The 17303-nt window shown below is 52.8% G+C and overlaps 5 protein-coding genes across 5 annotated transcripts; 2 read left to right on the forward strand and 3 right to left on the reverse strand.

Annotated features, from left to right (window-relative positions):
- Positions 1-1072: 1072 nt before the first annotated feature.
- On the forward strand, positions 1073-2692 carry MRS44_000262 (uncharacterized protein; the record flags this gene model as incomplete). Its single annotated transcript, XM_046273214.2, has 1 exon — positions 1073-2692. One exon carries the CDS (start codon positions 1073-1075, stop codon positions 2690-2692), a length of 1620 nt encoding a protein of 539 aa, XP_046129611.1.
- A 574-nt stretch (positions 2693-3266) lies between these two features.
- Positions 3267-7958, reverse strand: MRS44_000263 (uncharacterized protein; the record flags this gene model as incomplete). The annotated part of the gene is made up of 5 exons (XM_046276893.2): positions 3267-3788; positions 3844-4366; positions 4414-5370; positions 5460-7540; positions 7587-7958. The coding sequence occupies 5 exons, from the start codon at positions 7956-7958 to the stop codon at positions 3267-3269; spliced, it is 4455 nt and encodes a 1484-aa protein (XP_046129610.1).
- A 1432-nt stretch (positions 7959-9390) lies between these two features.
- Positions 9391-10091, reverse strand: MRS44_000264 (uncharacterized protein; the record flags this gene model as incomplete). Its single annotated transcript, XM_065623966.1, has 2 exons — positions 9391-9399; positions 9528-10091. 2 exons carry the CDS (start codon positions 10089-10091, stop codon positions 9391-9393), a joined length of 573 nt encoding a protein of 190 aa, XP_065479701.1.
- Positions 10092-12647: 2556 nt separating this feature from the next.
- On the forward strand, positions 12648-14436 carry MRS44_000265 (uncharacterized protein; the record flags this gene model as incomplete). Its single annotated transcript, XM_046276892.2, has 2 exons — positions 12648-13162; positions 13209-14436. 2 exons carry the CDS (start codon positions 12648-12650, stop codon positions 14434-14436), a joined length of 1743 nt encoding a protein of 580 aa, XP_046129608.1.
- A 430-nt stretch (positions 14437-14866) lies between these two features.
- MRS44_000266 (uncharacterized protein) lies at positions 14867-16999 on the reverse strand (the record flags this gene model as incomplete). The annotated part of the gene is made up of 2 exons (XM_046276891.2): positions 14867-16111; positions 16160-16999. 2 exons carry the CDS (start codon positions 16997-16999, stop codon positions 14867-14869), a joined length of 2085 nt encoding a protein of 694 aa, XP_046129607.2.
- Positions 17000-17303: the final 304 nt, after the last annotated feature.

Below are 17303 nucleotides of genomic sequence, written 5' to 3' on the forward strand. Positions count from 1 at the left end.
AGTGGGTGCGGCAGGCAGAAGGTTTCTTTGTTGGCGTAGAAAGAGCGTGTGTGTGATTGAAAAAGGTCGAGATTGAAGAGATGAGGATTTTTTGGTGTATGCGATGGACGGGTCAAGGCATAAGATAAAGCAGGAGGAGGAGTCCTACCTCGCCGGCCGCCTGCACTGCAGTGACGACGGGACGGGATAATTGCACTGCACGTGTTATCTTCGTGAGGGTGCCTGCAGCCGTTCGAAAAAATACTGCGCCTCACGTGAGAGGATTTGCAAACGTCGCTGATGGGAATATTGCAGTGGACAAAGTTGTCTATGCTTCTGTTTCTGTTTGATTCATTATTCCCGTTGGGGGGTGAGTGAGGCAAACACACATGCGGGTGGGAATAGCTTCTCACGGCCTGCTTTGCCAGTGACAAGGCCAGGCTATTTTCTGCGAATCACAAGGCTAGAAGAGCTGTGGGAGATTGACGGTGATGGACAGCTGGAAACAAGGCCGAAGTCAAGTGCAAAGAGGTGACAAACCACCGGCCAGACAAAGAAGCTTGAACAAAGGTCAACTCAAAACATACCGTTGGCAAATTTTATTCACTTTCACCTCTGACGGCTCTGTTCATTATTTTCATTGTTGTTTGTCTTTCACTATAGCACGGACAAGACATTTCATATCCTTTGTCAGGGGTCTTTCTCTTGCTCACTTCATACGGCCAGCTTAATGCACATCTCGATGTGACTTTTGATCCTTCTTGGATCGACTTTTATGCCATGATACTTCACAGCTCGCTTTAAGCCGACTTTGCTAAGTTGACTTTGATTCGAATCTTAAAATTGGGAATCTTGTCCTATACGGCCAAGGAGATCCTCTCCGCCCTCAACACTTTCTCTTCTTCCTCTCTCTTTCGCTTGCTAGACATGCCAAGCTAACAACACTTCTCTTTCTTTTCTATATACAAACTTCAACAATTTCATTCCTCATTTTCCTTGCCTTGGAGCCCTCTTCTCTTTCGACTTCAAGACGTCTATCACCTCGAACCAGATACCAGCATTTCCCGAATAACCTCTGACGGAGAAAACCAACATGAAGTCAACATCCGCGGAATGCTATACTCCCCAACCCGGTTCCAGGCTCCACTACGAGCTCGAATATGAAATGGCACGGCTATCCCAGACCGTCGATCCGACCACCGTTCACAAGGCCACTTTCCTTTCCAGCTACTCCGCCCGGAGGGACTACCTCGAGCGTGTATTCTCCGAGAACATGAAGAGCAGGACTCAAGACGTTATGGCAATTGTCAACTTTCCAAGGCGCGGCAAGTTCGTTTATATTCCCAACGCCATCAACATACATCTTGAGCTATGGCTCGCTCTTGAGTTGCCGGACCCCCTGGAGGAGTATCTTCCAGCAGAACTTGACAAGGTCTACCAGTTTGTGCGCTTGACGGAGCAGTACATGGAAGATTATCTCTCGAAGGCCTTGAGTCCAGACCTCGTCCACGCCTACCTGAAGCTACCTCACTGGTGCCATCTCTCCTACGACGAGCACCGAACCGTCGAGGTAAAGTCCCAAGATCGCGTCCACCTCAATTCTCTCTCGAGTATAGAACGCGGCCGGCTATTCCAGGCTTTTTTTCACTACCAACTCAACTGCCTGGCGAAGCCGGTAAGACCTAGATACTGGTCCCAGACTCGTTTTCCTGAGGAGCAGAGCTGGTGGTTGATACCTCAGTGGGGGACGAGCTACTGTCCTAGTATCAGGGACATTGACGCCACCCAATGCGTCCATGAGTACTTTCGTACTTTGATCGGGGCTCTCGCCGCTAGGTTCGCGGACGACGGCTTCAAGGCGCTGGCCGCTCGATTCGATGGGCGTCATGAAGCTTGGTCGACGCTCGAGGGCCTCGTCTTTCCCGACAATGTCCAGTTCAACCCGGAGCTACATATGACAAGTCCAGACTCGAGCGCCATCTGCATCTTTATCAACTGTCTTGCCGCCTCTGGAATCACCCTAGCCGACGAGCTCCTTAGGCTGGACATTGAAGAGTGCAAAGCCTTTTTCGGCCATCTCTACGACGAGATGACGATACAGACTCCCATGATGGCTTCTAGAAGTAGTTCCCATCCGACCATCGACCGATACTACAACCCAGTCATTCCAGACGATGGTTTATGGGCAGAACTCAGATTCCGCTTCCACTTTGCTCAAGGACCCGAGGATCTCAAGCAGGCGTATATCCGCATGTACCGACAACGAGCATGGGCCTTCTTCGACGACGAGAGGTTGTTCAAAGATGGTGTCAATCTTTGCGATTTCCAAGACTTCCAGGCACGCGCATCAAAAATGGACACCAAGGAGTATACCACTCGCCACTCAAAACGGCAGCATCTCTCCGCCATGAAGATGGGCCAGTCACCCAGTCCTCACCGTGAGGATCTCAAGCGTGGCGTCGAATACTACCCGACACTCGAAAGGGTGCTATTCTGGAACGAGGTCGACAACGTCCGATATGACCCTGTACCAGTGGTCAAGGATGAGCCCTTTCAAGTGAACAAAGAAGAGGTCATCTCGGAGTCTGACGACGGCGAAATCGAGCAAGCGGCCGACGGAGGAAACGTTAAAGGAGAATGTCTGAGCAACGGTTTTCTTGATGAGGACTTGGTGCAGACAGTTCGGCCATGTCGTGTTGTCCAATTCGCATGAGGGAACCAATTCGATTTAGCATTTGAGTGCTGCCACTGTCTGAAGAGCGAGTTTGAGCGTTTATGATACCCAGCGAAATACTCCATGGCGGATTATTTCACTATTCGTGTTTTATATATACAGCGTCAGATATCCCAGGAGCTCGGTGAAGGAGGGTTTACCATGGTCTTAATCCATAGTCATGCTCATGGCATGGGAAAGTCACCAAAAATACTCAGATGCAAGTTTCAAGCCTCATCACGTCTTCACATCATTACAGTCCACAGCTTGCTTTTCGACTTTATTGCCATTTCATGGAACACTATAGCTATACAGTACGCCAAACAATAATTCTACACAGAAGCCGCCCTTTCATGCCCGTGTGCCAGGCTTCCCAAAGCCTGATCATGCGCTTCGTTGCATTTCGTTTCCGTCCGTAATTTTCACGCATCTTCCTTTCGAGTATGCGTGACCTGAAAAAAATTTCCCTGATGCCCTTGAACGCCACGTCTCCTAAAGTCAAAATGATGCAAGTCGGGGGTATTGTACAGGTCCTGAGGAGGAACCTTGACCGAAAAAACCTGTTGTATTCCACCTAATTCATGGTACCGCGCTGCGAGACCTTGCGGAGGTTGCTCATGAGACGTTCGACAAACTCCATAGATTCACATCCTGGAACGTCTGGAAACCCTTGAGGCTCGTAGGTACCAGTCTTGGAGAGTACGTTCGATTCCTTCGGGACTGGCTCCGGCAAAGTACGTTCAGCAGGCCGCACTGGATGTGCGGGCACTTGCTTGTGTGTTGGTGCAGATGTTGGGCTTGTCGAATTTGAAATGTGAACTGATCCCACAGGTTGGCGCGTAGAGGCCCCAGCGGTGGTCCTTGTTGGTCCACGAGAGGATTGATCCAAAATTGCTTGCTGATGTACACCGGGCTGCTGTTGAGATGCCATCGGGGGAATTCCAGGCAGCTGGGGAATCGGAACTGGGGTTTGCTTGTTCATGACCGAACCCTTTGGTGACTTCTGGGTTGCTCCAGTAGCGGGAGCACTCTGAGTCGAATTCATGGCCGCCAGGAAGTTCGCCGGCAGCGGCACTGGCGACTCCTTGGGAGGTATCTGGATTGGCGGCTCAGCCGACCCGTGACTACTCTCGATAGTTCCAGGTACTTACCTTATACGGCTTGGCTGGAGGTGCCATCTTTGGTTTGCTACTCTGGTTAGGCGAGTGGGCAGCCTGTGCAGGCTGAACGGCGGACTGAGGATGAACCGATTGCGGGTGCTGGGCGGCTTGTGGAGGCCGGACTGCTTGTGAAGGTCGGACTGCTTGTGGAGGCTGGATCGCTTGTGGAGGCTGGACTGCTGGCGCAGGCTGAACCACTTGAGGACGCGCCTGCGCACCCGGCAGATACTGGGCCTTGATAGCAGGACGAGGTAGGATCCCCAGGATCGGAGGGGCAGCGGCTACAGGCTTGGACATTGGTGGCTTTGAAAAGGGGTTCTGACCGCTAGCAGCGCTGGGAGATGCTTGCGGTGGAACCGGGTTTCTAACTGGAGCTGCCGGCTGCTGACCATAGGGAGGGTTGTGATGAAGGAAGGTGTCCTTGTTGGCCATGATGTGAGCTCTCAGGTTGCCTTCGTATCCGTTGGTGAAGCCTCCCCATGCTGCGTAGGGTGTCTTGTACTTGGTAGAGTCCCTTCGCGAACGTTAGCTAGGGCCGTCCATACAAACCGTGAGACATACCTGTTGTGGTTGACCTGGAAGAACGGGTACTTGTGGTAGATTGACGTATGAACCTGCCACGATGGCTTGGGTTGAGGACGCGGGTATCCAGAATTAGCTTGCTGCTGTGTCACGGGTGCAGGTGCAGGCGCTCGAGCTGGGGGTGCCGGTCTGGGAGCAGCAGAATGCTGCCACTGGTGGTGCTGAGGCTGCACTGGGGGGCGAGATGGGCCAGATGAGTGTCCACCATTTGCGAAACTCTGAGGAGTCTTGACATCAAACCTCTGAGCAGAATATGGAGCTGGAGCCTGGCGCCCTTGTGGCTGTGTGTACGAGTAGTGATGATACACGGTAGAAGGTTGCTGGGGAGGAACGGGCGCTGGAGCAGTTGGGGTGAATCGTTGGGTGGTGAAGGTACCTGCAGCGGCAGCAAAGTTGGCCTCGACAGGCTTTCGCGGCTTGTAGACGTATGGCTTCTCTGGCCGGGCGGAAACTGGAGGAGCAGCAGGTCTGACAGCAGGGTATGGGCCGCCGAATGAAGTTGCTGGTGCGTACGTGTATCGCGGCACATTGGCCGGGACCACCTTCGGGGGCTTGACCGGCTTAGGGTCCTTGGGAAGCGTATCCAAGTAGTTGCCCTTCGGATTGTGACGGGGTTTGGCAGGATCCTCAGTGTACTGGGCTTTGGCTTCGGTCGACGTCTTGCCCAGATAGTGCCAGAGTTGATCAGGCTTGGAGAAGTCGATCTTGACCTGGAACTTGTTGCTGACCGGATGCACCTGGAAATCGGCCCAAGTGTAGCCCTCGACGAACGGATCATCCTTCTGGGGCTTGTTGTCGCTGAGACGCTTGGTCTTCAGCTTCTCCTTGTCCTTCTGCGAGGTAGGCATCGGGATGGCCTTTGCTGATGCCTTTGGTAAACGGTAATCAGCAGGGTCGGGCAGCAATAGCCACTTCCATTCAACTTCGAGGCGATCGCTATGAACAGTCAGCCTTTTTCTTTGTTTTGTGTTGTTTTGACGAATTGGTGTTAAACAAAATAGGCGATAAAAGCAGTGGTGACGTACCCGTTTGGTAGAATATCAAGAAGCAGCGTTTGCTCATCGAGGCGGGTTTCCACAACAACACCAGCGAAAATTTCCCCTTTGAAATATTGCAGCTGGCAAGTGTCTCCTTTTCGAAGTTTAGCTGCTGCTGCCTGGATACGTGAATCGACTTCCAGTGCATCTCCATCCAACTTCTTGTCTCGCTTTGTGCGATGGAATCGACAGCTGAATCCAAATGCTTGCTCCTTGTACTCGGTGCCGTCTTCCCCAAAAACAGGAACATCTTGCTCTTCGATAAAGACACCTGCCGCAGCTGCGCATGTCGGATGATAGGCTCTGGCGCACTTCTTTTGCGAGCATTGGAAGCATGCGCCGCGCCTGGATCGACAGTAGAGGCACTTGAGATCAAGGCGATCCTTGTGAATGCCCGCCACATTGGCAACCATCTCCTGCCCGTCGACGGTATCGATGTACGTCTCAGGGAGATAGAGGGCACACGTCCGATGAGCCTTCCGGCCATCATCAGTGGGCAACAGCTCGGCTGTCGGGACTTCGTTGGGACAGAGGCAACAAGGAGGCTCAGCTTTCGTCCTGAGACGAAGCCTGATCTTCTTGACTTTGCCTCCCTTCTCGCCAGGTCCACGCTTTCGCTTCCGGCCAGTCTCCTTGAACTTGACACCAGAACCTGATGGTGGGGTCGGCAGGCCAGACCTCTCGTCGTCATCCTCTTCGTCCTCTTCATCTTCTGTTTCCTCATATTCTGTCTCTTCTCCACGCAGTTTTCGCTCGATCTCGTAGACATTAACCCAGACGCTGTCCTGCGCCTGGGCGCACTCGCACTTCTTGGCAATCTTGCCGATATCAAGCCACGAATCCAACGCGAAGTTGACGGCCTCGGCGCAGTTGTAACCCAAGTTGTATCCAGAATGGTATCCGTACGGGTATGTGACCACGAACTCGCCCGGATATGAAACGCATTTGTTGACTGTGATGTTGTAATGCGACTTTAGATGTTGTGGCGAGATAAGGAAGCCCTTGTGTCTCAGGAACTGATCGCAGGCCTTGGCGTCTGCGGGCCAGATATTCTTCATCGCAGCCTCGAAACGACGGGCGTCCGCTTGGGAAATGCTGTACCACTGTTTGGGAGCACCAAAGTGGAGGTAGTTGATGCTGTACAGATCAACATCCTCCAGATGCCAAGCAAAGGTCGCCTTCCACATGCCCAGGTAGAGGTACGCCGTGTTGACTCCTGGAACCTTGGTTCCGAGAACGTCCAAGAGGTTAGGCAACTTGTTGAGGTTCCACATCTCGGTCGATTCGTCAAAAAGGGTGCCCATCAGATCAGCGCCGTAGAGAGGTGGAGCGTAGGTAAGCGTCTTCCAGTATACTCTCTCCAGCTCCTCACAGCGCTCAGGGGTGTATTCTGAAATATCCATCTTGTAGTCCCAGTCCTTGAATGCAGCTTCGTCAATCATGGCGGATCCCTCTCGGCGACTGTACTTGCGCCGCGCCGAAACTGTTTGGGTCTTGGCCTTTGCTTGTCGGGAACCCATGCGACCAACTGTAGGCTCATAGTCTTCATCATCCTCGACGCCCGGGTCCTTCTCGATGGATTGGATTGGTGGTTCTTGAGTTTCTGCAGGATCCTGCTTAGGAGAAACGGGGGTCATGGGGCGGTCATCGTCGCCCTCTGGTTCCTCCTTCACACGTCTGCCTCTAGCTCCGCGCTTGGCTGGTCGTCCTCGCCCTCGCTTCTTGGGAGCCGCAGAATCCGCAGTGTTGGATGCCGCTGCCGCTGCCGCTGCTCGGGTTCGTGGCTTTGGCTTTTCGGCGTTGGCACGTCGTTCGCCACGTCTGGCTGGAGGCTGGTGTTCACTCTGATCGCAAAGTTGGCGCCATTGAGGAAGGTTGTACGACCGGCCGTGAACAATATTAACCTGACGATATGTTCCGTTGGAGCCCATGATATCCTGCTTAATCGGCTCTCGCACTTTGACTTGTTTTACCAATTCGTCGAGCTTCGGGAGCGAGTCCTTCCATTCTTCCGGAGGGATGATCTTGATAATGCCAGACTTCATACCATAGCTGTCGACAGCTTCCATCTTGAGGGGGTTAGTACAGAACGACAAAGGCTTTGTTCAGACCTACGAAGCGCTTGAAATCTTTGAATTGGTGCATGGTCGGCTTAAAGACAGGAACAGTACCAGACCAGTGGTCCGGAAGCACCTCCCCAATATCGTCGCAGGCATCATTATGGGTGTCGCCGTTGTCGCTGGCGGGCGCAGGCTGCGGCGCATCGCTCAGAATGGGTTCGTCCTCAAGGTCGCTCAATTCCGAGTCAGATGCGTCCGACTTGGCCGTGTTGTTGCTATCGGGCGGCGAATGAAGGAAGCTCTGGTCAGACTTGGCGGGCTTTGTATCGTGAGCCTTGGTCTCGGTCGGCGCAGCGACAGCGTCTTGGGAGGGATGCGCGGCGACGGCAATGCTGGCGTCGGTCGACTTGGACGTCGACTCCGACATGGTGGGCGATCACGTCGCAATCGGCGACGGTGCCATTGAGGAAGGAATTGTGGGATCCGTGTCGCTTATCGCTACGGCGTGCGGCGCAATACTAAGGGTTTGAGCGCTCGAAAAAGGGCGGAGATATCGTGTTTGTCGAGCGAGTTAGAGTTGAAGTGTTTGTTGGAAGCGAGAGATGAAAGAGGGCGTGTGAGTTTGAACACTGGGTTTGGTGTAGTCGGCCAAGTACAGTTGAGTGAAGTTGGTGGTCAGAAGGGCAGGTGATGCAGAGGAAACGTTAGTGTGCAGGTACCTATCACGCTTATTCTCGGTTGATGGGTACTTGCAGACTCGCAGCGCTAATTCGCCCCAGTCTGCCACCACCGGAAGAAACAGGGCACAGAAGTACCCAGAGGGAGCCGCTAGAGCCAATCTACCGCATCAGCAATCTGCTGTAGGTGGACAGGGCAGGGGCATAGCGTCGCTCCTGCATCATTCGATTTCGGAGGTTTCCATCAGGGAGAAGCTCCTTTTTCGCATCCATGGGAACAAGACAATATTCACAAACACGGGATGAAATTTCGAGACATTCATCAATTAATTGTTCAATTCTTTGATTAAACACTACGTCTTCTGACCCACCCAACCCCAGGCCAAGATCATGACACATGCGACATCCAATCTCGAAAGATCTTCATCTGACGCACCTTGATGAGATTGATAAGATTTCCCCAACATCAAACCCAACCCAACACCAAAAAGCCGGGGGCAATCGTGCACTACCGACCATCCCGGCCTTGTCCTGTCCCACATTGACCCCATGATGGCCTCATCTTCATGGTCCTTGCTCCAGGTTTACTCTGTTCAGGTTGATGCCATGCCCACCATCACACACTACATCTGAGTTCTCAGCATCCAAACTCGCAAGTACATATGTGCTGCGCGGCTTCATAATGAAAAAAAGAGATGGCCGAGTTTGATCGATACTCAAGATCTATAGAACTATAGGTACTATATACGACACTCGAAACAACGAGGCTACCTATTTTACTGGCGTCTCGGGCGCTCGCTTCTCTGCTTCGTCTTGTAATAAAATCTGAGACTTATCTCGTTTTTAGATATCCTACATTCCGCGCAGGTCGCCACTCCATCCAGAGCCTCGTTCCTCTTACATATTCCACATTTTCCCTGGCCCCTAGCCCTATCACGGCTCGCGTTGGTGATAGTTCTGTTGCGAACTAGGCATATCTCGCAACGCGACTTCCCATGTTGCGTATCTCTTGTTCTGCATTTGGTACATTTGTTTTCCTTCTTCGCCTTATAGTATGTGGCTCTCCCCCTGGCCATACAACGCTCGCAGCGTGAGACTTCCTCGCTTGATTTTGGTCTCCCACAGTGGTAGCACGTTCCCTCTTGCTTACGGCGATCGCGCCTTTGTTTGTCCCGCATCACTTTACCTTTCCTTTTACAGTCAAAGCAGCGGTAGCTTCTGTCTTGGACAGGCACGGAACAATCCTTGCACCTTCTTTTCCCTTGCCCGGGGCTTTCATCCTCACTCGCTACTCCTTCTACCAGGTCTTCATCGTTTACCTCTTCTCCCAGCGGACCTTCGCCATCATTTGCTGGTGCTTCTGCCATATCTTCATCGTTGGATGCTTCTTCATCCATCTGATATTCACCATCGTCTGCCAGTGCCTCTACCGTGTCTTCATCGACTGCTGATGCTTCCGCCATGTGGATATCTTGATCATCGATTGCTGTCCATTTTATCTGGCCTTTAGCATGTCTGGAGACTTCCTCTACCGAGCCTTCAGACTCGATTCCTGATTCTTCCGTCAGGCTTTTAGTAGCAGTTGGTGCCTGTTGTGCCAGACTTCCTACAGCGTCCAAGGCCAGTAGTAGCAGGCTCTCAGCGGCACTCGACACGTTAGGCGACGGGCTCTCAGCAGCGCCCAATACCAATGGTCTAAGTGTTAGCTCTAGAGGGTGGGGGTTGTCCGGTCTCGGGGGGCTTTTAGTCGGGGCTCCAGAATGAGATGTGCCCCAGGGGTTGTTGCGACTCGACCAGTCCGGCTCACCTGACGGCTGCATCCAAGCAGGGAGTTCTCGGCTCATATTGTTTGAGCCTTCTTGGTTGCTCGATGAGAAAGGCATGACCTGCGAGTTCGATGCGCAAGTGCGTATACCCTGGCAAGGTCAGTTGCGGAATGTTGAAAATGATGCTGCGCAGTGTAAATATGTCCGTGTAAGCATGTCAAAGAAGATGGCTGGTAGAGCACTCGGTGGTGCTACTTATACGAGAAGCCTGTCTTCTTACTTAAATAGGTCTCTGTCGATTCTGCATTGATTTTGAACATGGCACAGAATCACCAATGCCAACGATTGTTCATAGTGAGAACAGGGGGGTGTATGGGCAACCCTATGTCGACGCAAGGCGAACGTCTATGGGACACAGCTTGAACACCAATGTATTGGGAAACAGTTATACCTATTATGGCCGGCCTGGTGTCCACATGTGTTGCCATCACTTGCAGTAAATGTCAGTATTGTAAGGGCCTGTCGTCTCCGACTGTCATCTTGTTTGGCTCAGGGTTAAAGATATTTCCCTCTGTTCTTATAATCAGCATGACGCAAACAAACTGACACAATACATTGTACGACCCCAAAATCACATCAAGTTCCATGCCTAGGTCCATGTCTTGGACTTGGTAGGATGTAAGTAGCCAGTCCAGAGGTAGGTGAATAAGCTTAATTGCCCCGGGACCTCACAATACAACGGGAGTATTCGAAGAGGACAGGAGATCTGTTTTGTGCGGATAATGTGCGCATACCCCTTATCTCCATTCCCCTTATCTCCATTCCTACGAAACAAAACGAACAAGACAACAGCCCGAATCAAGGTGGTTCAAGTGTAGGATCCCATTGCAGAATTTGAAGTGGGGCAGCCCATCTCAAGCTCACCCTCACCAGCACAACAAAAACGATGTTCGCATCGAAGCGATGTCAAAAAGGTTCCAGAGGGAGTCGAACCCTCGCTGGCGGAATCAGAATCCGCAGTCATAACCGTTAGACCATGGAACCGTTGGTCACAAGCGGTGGTCCGCTTGCCATGGGCGATCGTGGTGAGTGGTGGCCAGCGTTCGATATTGCGGGATATATGCCAACTAGGGCGTTTGTACCCCCACCGTTCGTCATGGGACATTTGCTAACTGGTAGTGGAATGTGATATCAATCGAAGGACCCTCAGGTTAACGGTTTGGGGCCGGGAGTATCCGTCTTGGTTGAGATCAGGCCAAGGTCCTAACAGTTCAGTGGATAGCCAAATAAAGAGTGCCTTCACAGCCATATTCATGCCTCGATAGGCTATTTAGGGGAATGATTGCTTCAAGTTAGTGCCTACCGTCTTTGTTAACTATTCTCACAGGTTAGAAAAGGAATGGTTGTTCAGGAACAGGGCATGGTCTTTGTTCTGATCCTGGGTGCTTACACTGCGACAGGGGTCGATTGCGCCTTGATTTGAGGATGTAAATGCCTGCCTTGCACATTCTACCTAACTCAATTCAAATGGCTGGATCTCGTGACCGTTAACCACTAGCAACTGTTGGGTGCCAAGCCATGGGCGTATCCGCGTTCGCATTTCACATACCCAGCCCATCTCCAATTGCAACTCTCACCGTGTTGAAGATGGCATGTCACTGACATGAATATCCCTACCACCAAACCTCTGCCAACGACGTCATGGAATGAAGTATATGTTTCTGCATAAAAAACTAGTGCCCGTAACCTGGAGGGAGGTAAACCTTGAGTATCTGCGAGAAAGCATCTTGGCACAACCAGCAATTGATCCATGGTGTTACTGTCTATCTAAAGCCCCGCATCTGTCAACCTCGCCCAGGCCGAATGATAACCGACCCGACGTCTGCAGTTGCGACGCAACATTGCAGCGGAACTTGAGAGTAATCCTCCGTGAGGTTGGATCTGCAGGATAAGCAAGCAAGCAAGCAAGCAACAGAGCTCCTCATACTGACTCACGAGTCACCCACGACAGAACACCCTTCCTTTAACCCAAGCTGCTTTTGGCTTCAGCGGAAAGCCTCGAACCCTCTCGGGGTGAAAGCTCCCACCCCAAAACTCACCGCCATCAAACCACACAAGAAAGCTCCCAGATCTGTGAAGGGCTGAAGGCTTTCAACAAGCCCATGCTACCTTAGCTTCCATCCATCCTTGTTCAGCTTTCCAGCCACCCTTCCCCCGCTCGTGCAGCACATCGTGTGCAACCATCTCGAGTCGACTCCCCATGATTGGGTGGCCTCGAATGCTGGCTTCGCCCTTCCCGGCGAAAGAAGGTGGCAGCCCATACTCCATCATGCCATTCGCGCTATCGACTCCCGTGTGCAAAAGCCACCCCGCTCACGAGCACATCATTGCCCAGCCTTGTTGGACAAGTCCCAACGCCATGTCTCGATGAGAAGATGCGCCGTAGCCGGTAGGCTCTGCAATCATGTACAGAGACCTGCGCTCTGTTAGAGCCTGATCTTGGCGGAAATGCCGTTAATGGATGACGATCGCCCGTAGCTTGCAGCTTTGTATAACCCGGCCATGAATCCCTCTCGCATCCTTTCCCTCTGAGCTTATCTCTCTTTTCCCTTGCATCTCACCCCTCACCTCGACGGTGTCAGATGAGGCCGTAAGCCCCCAATCGTCTTCACAATGGTTCACCTCAAGCGCTTCTTTGCGGTCTCGCCGTTCATCAACAGCGTAGCCGCCCAGAGCAGCAGCGACAAGGTCTGGGCGGCCGTCGCATTCGTCAACCATGGCGAGAGGACGCCCATCATCAGCGACATGCGCACCATCCTGACTCCCGAGGGAGCCCAGCAGATGTGGCGGCAGGGGACAGCCTTTCGAGCTCGTTATCTCAGAAACAGCGTCAACGACTCCGACTTTGACGGTATTCAGACTGCATACATCCAGAAGCTCAACATTGATGTGATTGACAATGACGATGTCGACATTCTTTCTCAGACGGATGAATGGGTGTCTGCTGGGGCCATGGCTTTTATGCAGGGCTTTTATCCTCCGTCGCCCAATGCTTACGATGCGACCGCTGGAGGTGAAGATTTGGGTCTCAACTTGGACCTGGGTGATAACAACACTGAATATCCGCTCAATGGATATCAATACCCCAATATCAGGACTGCCAGCTACATGGACCCTAGTTCTACTGCGTACGCTCCCAACCACATCAAACAGGCCCCTGCTAACACATTCCAGACTCGACGGGACAGCCCGATGCTCTGCCTGGAATACAGAGATCACCACCAACTTGACCTCAGACGAGCAGCTCAACAATCTCTACCAGTCAACCCTTCCCTTCTACCAGAACCTCTTTTCAACTGAGCCTTTCGTTGGGACAATCGACATTGGCTACGCTCACTTCTGGAACGCCTTTGAACTCTGGGAGTATGCCGACTACATGTATCGCCACAATGAGACTGTCCACAGGGGCATGAGCAACGCAAACGTGACGCTCGGCTTCCTCAACTCATACGCCACGACCCTGTTGCGCGCTCAAAACAGCTACAAGGAGCGCCAGGGCGACAACGACCCCCTGGGCATCCTTTACTCCATCGCCGGCCGCACGCTGGCCAACAGGGTGACGCAGCTGTTCCAGAACAACATCAATTGGAAGGGCGAGTACAACAAGCTCAGCCTCATGTTTGGATCCCTCGAGCCCATCATGAGCTTCGTCTCCCTCGCGGGGCTCGTCACAGGTGATGAGATCTTTAAGGAGCCCTTTTCGTCACTCCCCGAGCCAGGTGCCGCCTTGGTGTTTGAGCTCTTTGGCGAGGACCCCGACTTTCCTAACCGACAGCCGTCTGCCGATACTTTGCGTGTGAGATTGTCTTATCGCGCCTCCGCGGATGCGGATGAGGACTTTGCGAACCAGGGGCTCTTCAGTCCAAGCCCTGACGGGGTGTTGTATACCGAGTTCTTGGAAACCATGCAGAATCTTGGCAGGACAGCCAACGACTGGTGTGATATCTGCAGTCCCACGCCTGCCCCCTGGTGTCTCTTGAATGCAGTGGAAAACCTGGACTTGAGCAGCTCTACAATTGGTCCGGCAATTGGCGGAATCATTGGTGCAATCATCATGCTCGTTGTTGTCGCCATTGTATTTGCAGGTCTTTACTTCTTGGGAGGAGTTCGTCTCAGCCGCAACACTCCCCCTCCTGCAGAAGAGCCGCAGACTGAGGCTGCTGTTGGTGGTTTCAAGGGATCTGAGAGGAAGGAGGGTGATCCTGATGTTGTGGTGACAAAGACGGGAGTTCACCATGAGCGTGTGGGTAGCTGGGAGCTCCGAGGCGGAAACCTATCTCCCCAGACATCTGGCATCGTCAACAAGGACTTGGGACCGGATCCTCGACGTTCGCTTAGTGATGATGAAGACGGTATCAGCGTCATGGGAGCGACGCCAGTGAAGGAGCATGAGGCCGTCTAAGTGAAAGTGCCACATGAGGCATGATATGGATGAGGAATGAACATGGATGAGGAACAGGGAGGAATGGAGAATGGTCATATGGACTGGTTATACCCTTTGCTTCTTTACAGTCTTTCCGAACTATGAATATTTGTATCGGAAGTTGAACCGGCGTTGGATTGGCATCTTGTTAGATACGCTCGTTTGGATGGATGGAATATGGACGTATATACCCAACTGACACAATGACACAATGACACAATGACACACGGCATGAATCTATATCACTTTGAAATCTATTCTGAAGGGAGAGACCCGAAACGTCCAAGAAGGGAGTTTCTTTTATATAACTATGATTATACATGTATCCAATATCCGAACTGCTAACTATGTAGCTATCCCACGGGGTATATCCATCCTGACGCTGCCATCCTTCATCATCTCCAAACCCTCATAAAATAACAAACTCCTCCTGAGGCGTATCGCCCTCCAAAGCTTCACCGTTCATCAGCCCATGTACATAACACTCACCCACAAGCATCCACGTTTTCCCATCCGCCCTCCTCCTTAGCAAAAACGGTGCTTTTCCCCCATACAGCACAACCACCACGTCCCCGTTCTGCATGATATCCGGCCCCAGGACAAATAATCCCCCCGCCGTTACCGCAAACTTGCGATACCGCGTTACCAGCGTCGCCTGGTGGCTCCATTTGAATCCATTCCCAGAGAGCGCTAGCCGCTCGATCTCCTGGTCCACGCCGTCTGTGTCCCCCAGTGCGCGGACTAGGTACGCCGCCCCGTTGGCGAGCCACTCCTCCTTGGGAATCTCCTCGTAGGGACGGGAGCGGTCCGCGCCGACGCAGGCGTTTGTCAGCGTCTGTATAAGGGCGAAGAAGGCCGGTTCACCGGTGAAGTACTTCTTCTGCAGACTAAAGCGCTTGCTTCCACGACCGCAGATGCTGCCCCAAAGAGCTTCAATAGGTAGTTGAGGTACCGGCTCACGACGGAACTGGAAGGCGTTGGCCCAGAAAGTCCATGTCGGTCGGCGAATTCGATCTACGCGTATGCCACGGATGTGCAAGGCTTTCCTCTCATCATCGATATGCAGTCTCGGCGTTAGGTCCCCTGAAGCTCTGTGAGGTGTGCCGGGGGTTCCGATGAGGTGAAGCGGAACGATGCGCCAGTCCGGAACCCACGTTGGCAGATCCCCCCTTGTCATGGGCCTTCTCCTGTATGTGGACGGCACATCATGGCAGGCGGATAGCAGGAGGAGTGATTCGCAACCTGAGAGTTCTCTGGTGGCAACGTCGTAGTAGACATCTTCGATCGACTTGCTATAATCTGGTTCCAGTTCCGAGAGGGCCTTGCTGCCAGTGTGAAGAGAGAAGTGGCCAAGAAAGGCATACACATGGTCCCGGGGATCTTTGGCGAGGAGATGTCTCGCACGATGTAGCTCATATATAAAAGAGGCACGGTCTTGGTTGATGTCGTTGTCCTCATCCGGCTCAACAAATCTCTGGTACAGATATCGAATGTTGGGGGTGAGAATGTAAAACCTCGATCTCAGATGATGGTAGCTCTCACCCAAGACGCCCGTGACAAGAGACAGGATCTCCCAGTCAATCTCAACGTCTCCCCAGTAGAGCGTGGCCGGCGCTGTAGTGCCAATCTCTTGGACAATCCATATCCGGTTGAACTGGACTCATCAGTGGCGTCCCCAATCTCTCAAGCTTCTGGTACTCACCCACTGTAGCCTCGTCATCTGAGCCAGCGGCACCCAGGGACTCTTGTCCTGCTTCAGCAGCTCCTCCGAGTGCGCAAGGCGAAACTCGTCATGCATCTCATCATTCGTAAACACGCCGTGTAGATAGTGAACCATGGTGACGGCCGCCTGGGCAGCGCGGTTGTCGTCCGGCCCCAGCCACACCAAGACATGCTGGGCTCCCTTGTATATGGCATTCATGAGACTAACCTGCTGACTCCGCTCCGCGATGTCGTCCTGGTTGATGCAAATCTGGTCTGCCCAGAGACGACGACGGGACGAGGCATGTCTCATGCGGCGCAGCGCGCCCTCAATGCTCCGCGTCAAAGGTAGCACCCTCCCATCAATGAGGATCTCTGAGCACCGGCCCTCAGTACCCCAAACATACGAGATGGCCTCATACTCCGGGCCAAAATCCAAATTCTCAGACGTAAGAGACCCGACCAGCGGCTCATCACCCACGCCGGGCTCGAGCGTCAAGATACGGATCGAGTAGCTATCCCGGAAGTGCTCGTACCGGTACGGCTCGGCGGTCGGCGCATCCCCCGGCACGAGGACATGATCCATGGATAACGGTGACACCGAGACGGAAGAGTAGCGAGCCTTGTGAGATGCTTGGCAGAGCCGAGACGGCTGTTTCTGATGGTGCAAAGACCGGCCGTGGCGACTTTGAAAGGGCCGATTCACTCCTCGGGCCCATTGACGCCGTCCTTGTCGATCGCTCGAGTCAGTGTGAGCTGCTCTGGCTGTGCACGTCTTGACACGAACGCTTCTCAGAGTTGCGATTCGACATAGCGAGAGTGCTCTATCCCTCAAGACCATGACAGCAGCACAGTCAGCCTGCTCGTGTGTGGAACGACAGAAAATGTTGCGACACCAACAGAATTGCCGCTGCAAGACATCCCTCCATTCTCCGCAGGCGGGACTTTGCCCCCAGTCAGCACTACCAAGATTAGCCCCCTGGATAATACATAGTGTGCACGGCAATTCATGTCGTCACGTCCGGGAAAACAAAGATAGACTTCAAGTCTTGATTCTGATATCGAGCGGCGGTAGGCCTATCTATCTAACTGTACACAACTAAATCCTCGGTTCATCACTCATCATCCCGCCAGTATCAATCAAA

The sequence above is a fragment of the Fusarium solani genome, assembly GCF_023522795.1.
Source record: "Fusarium solani strain SB1 chromosome Unknown bctg00000000, whole genome shotgun sequence".
NCBI classification, from domain to species: Eukaryota; Fungi; Ascomycota; class Sordariomycetes; order Hypocreales; family Nectriaceae; genus Fusarium; species Fusarium solani.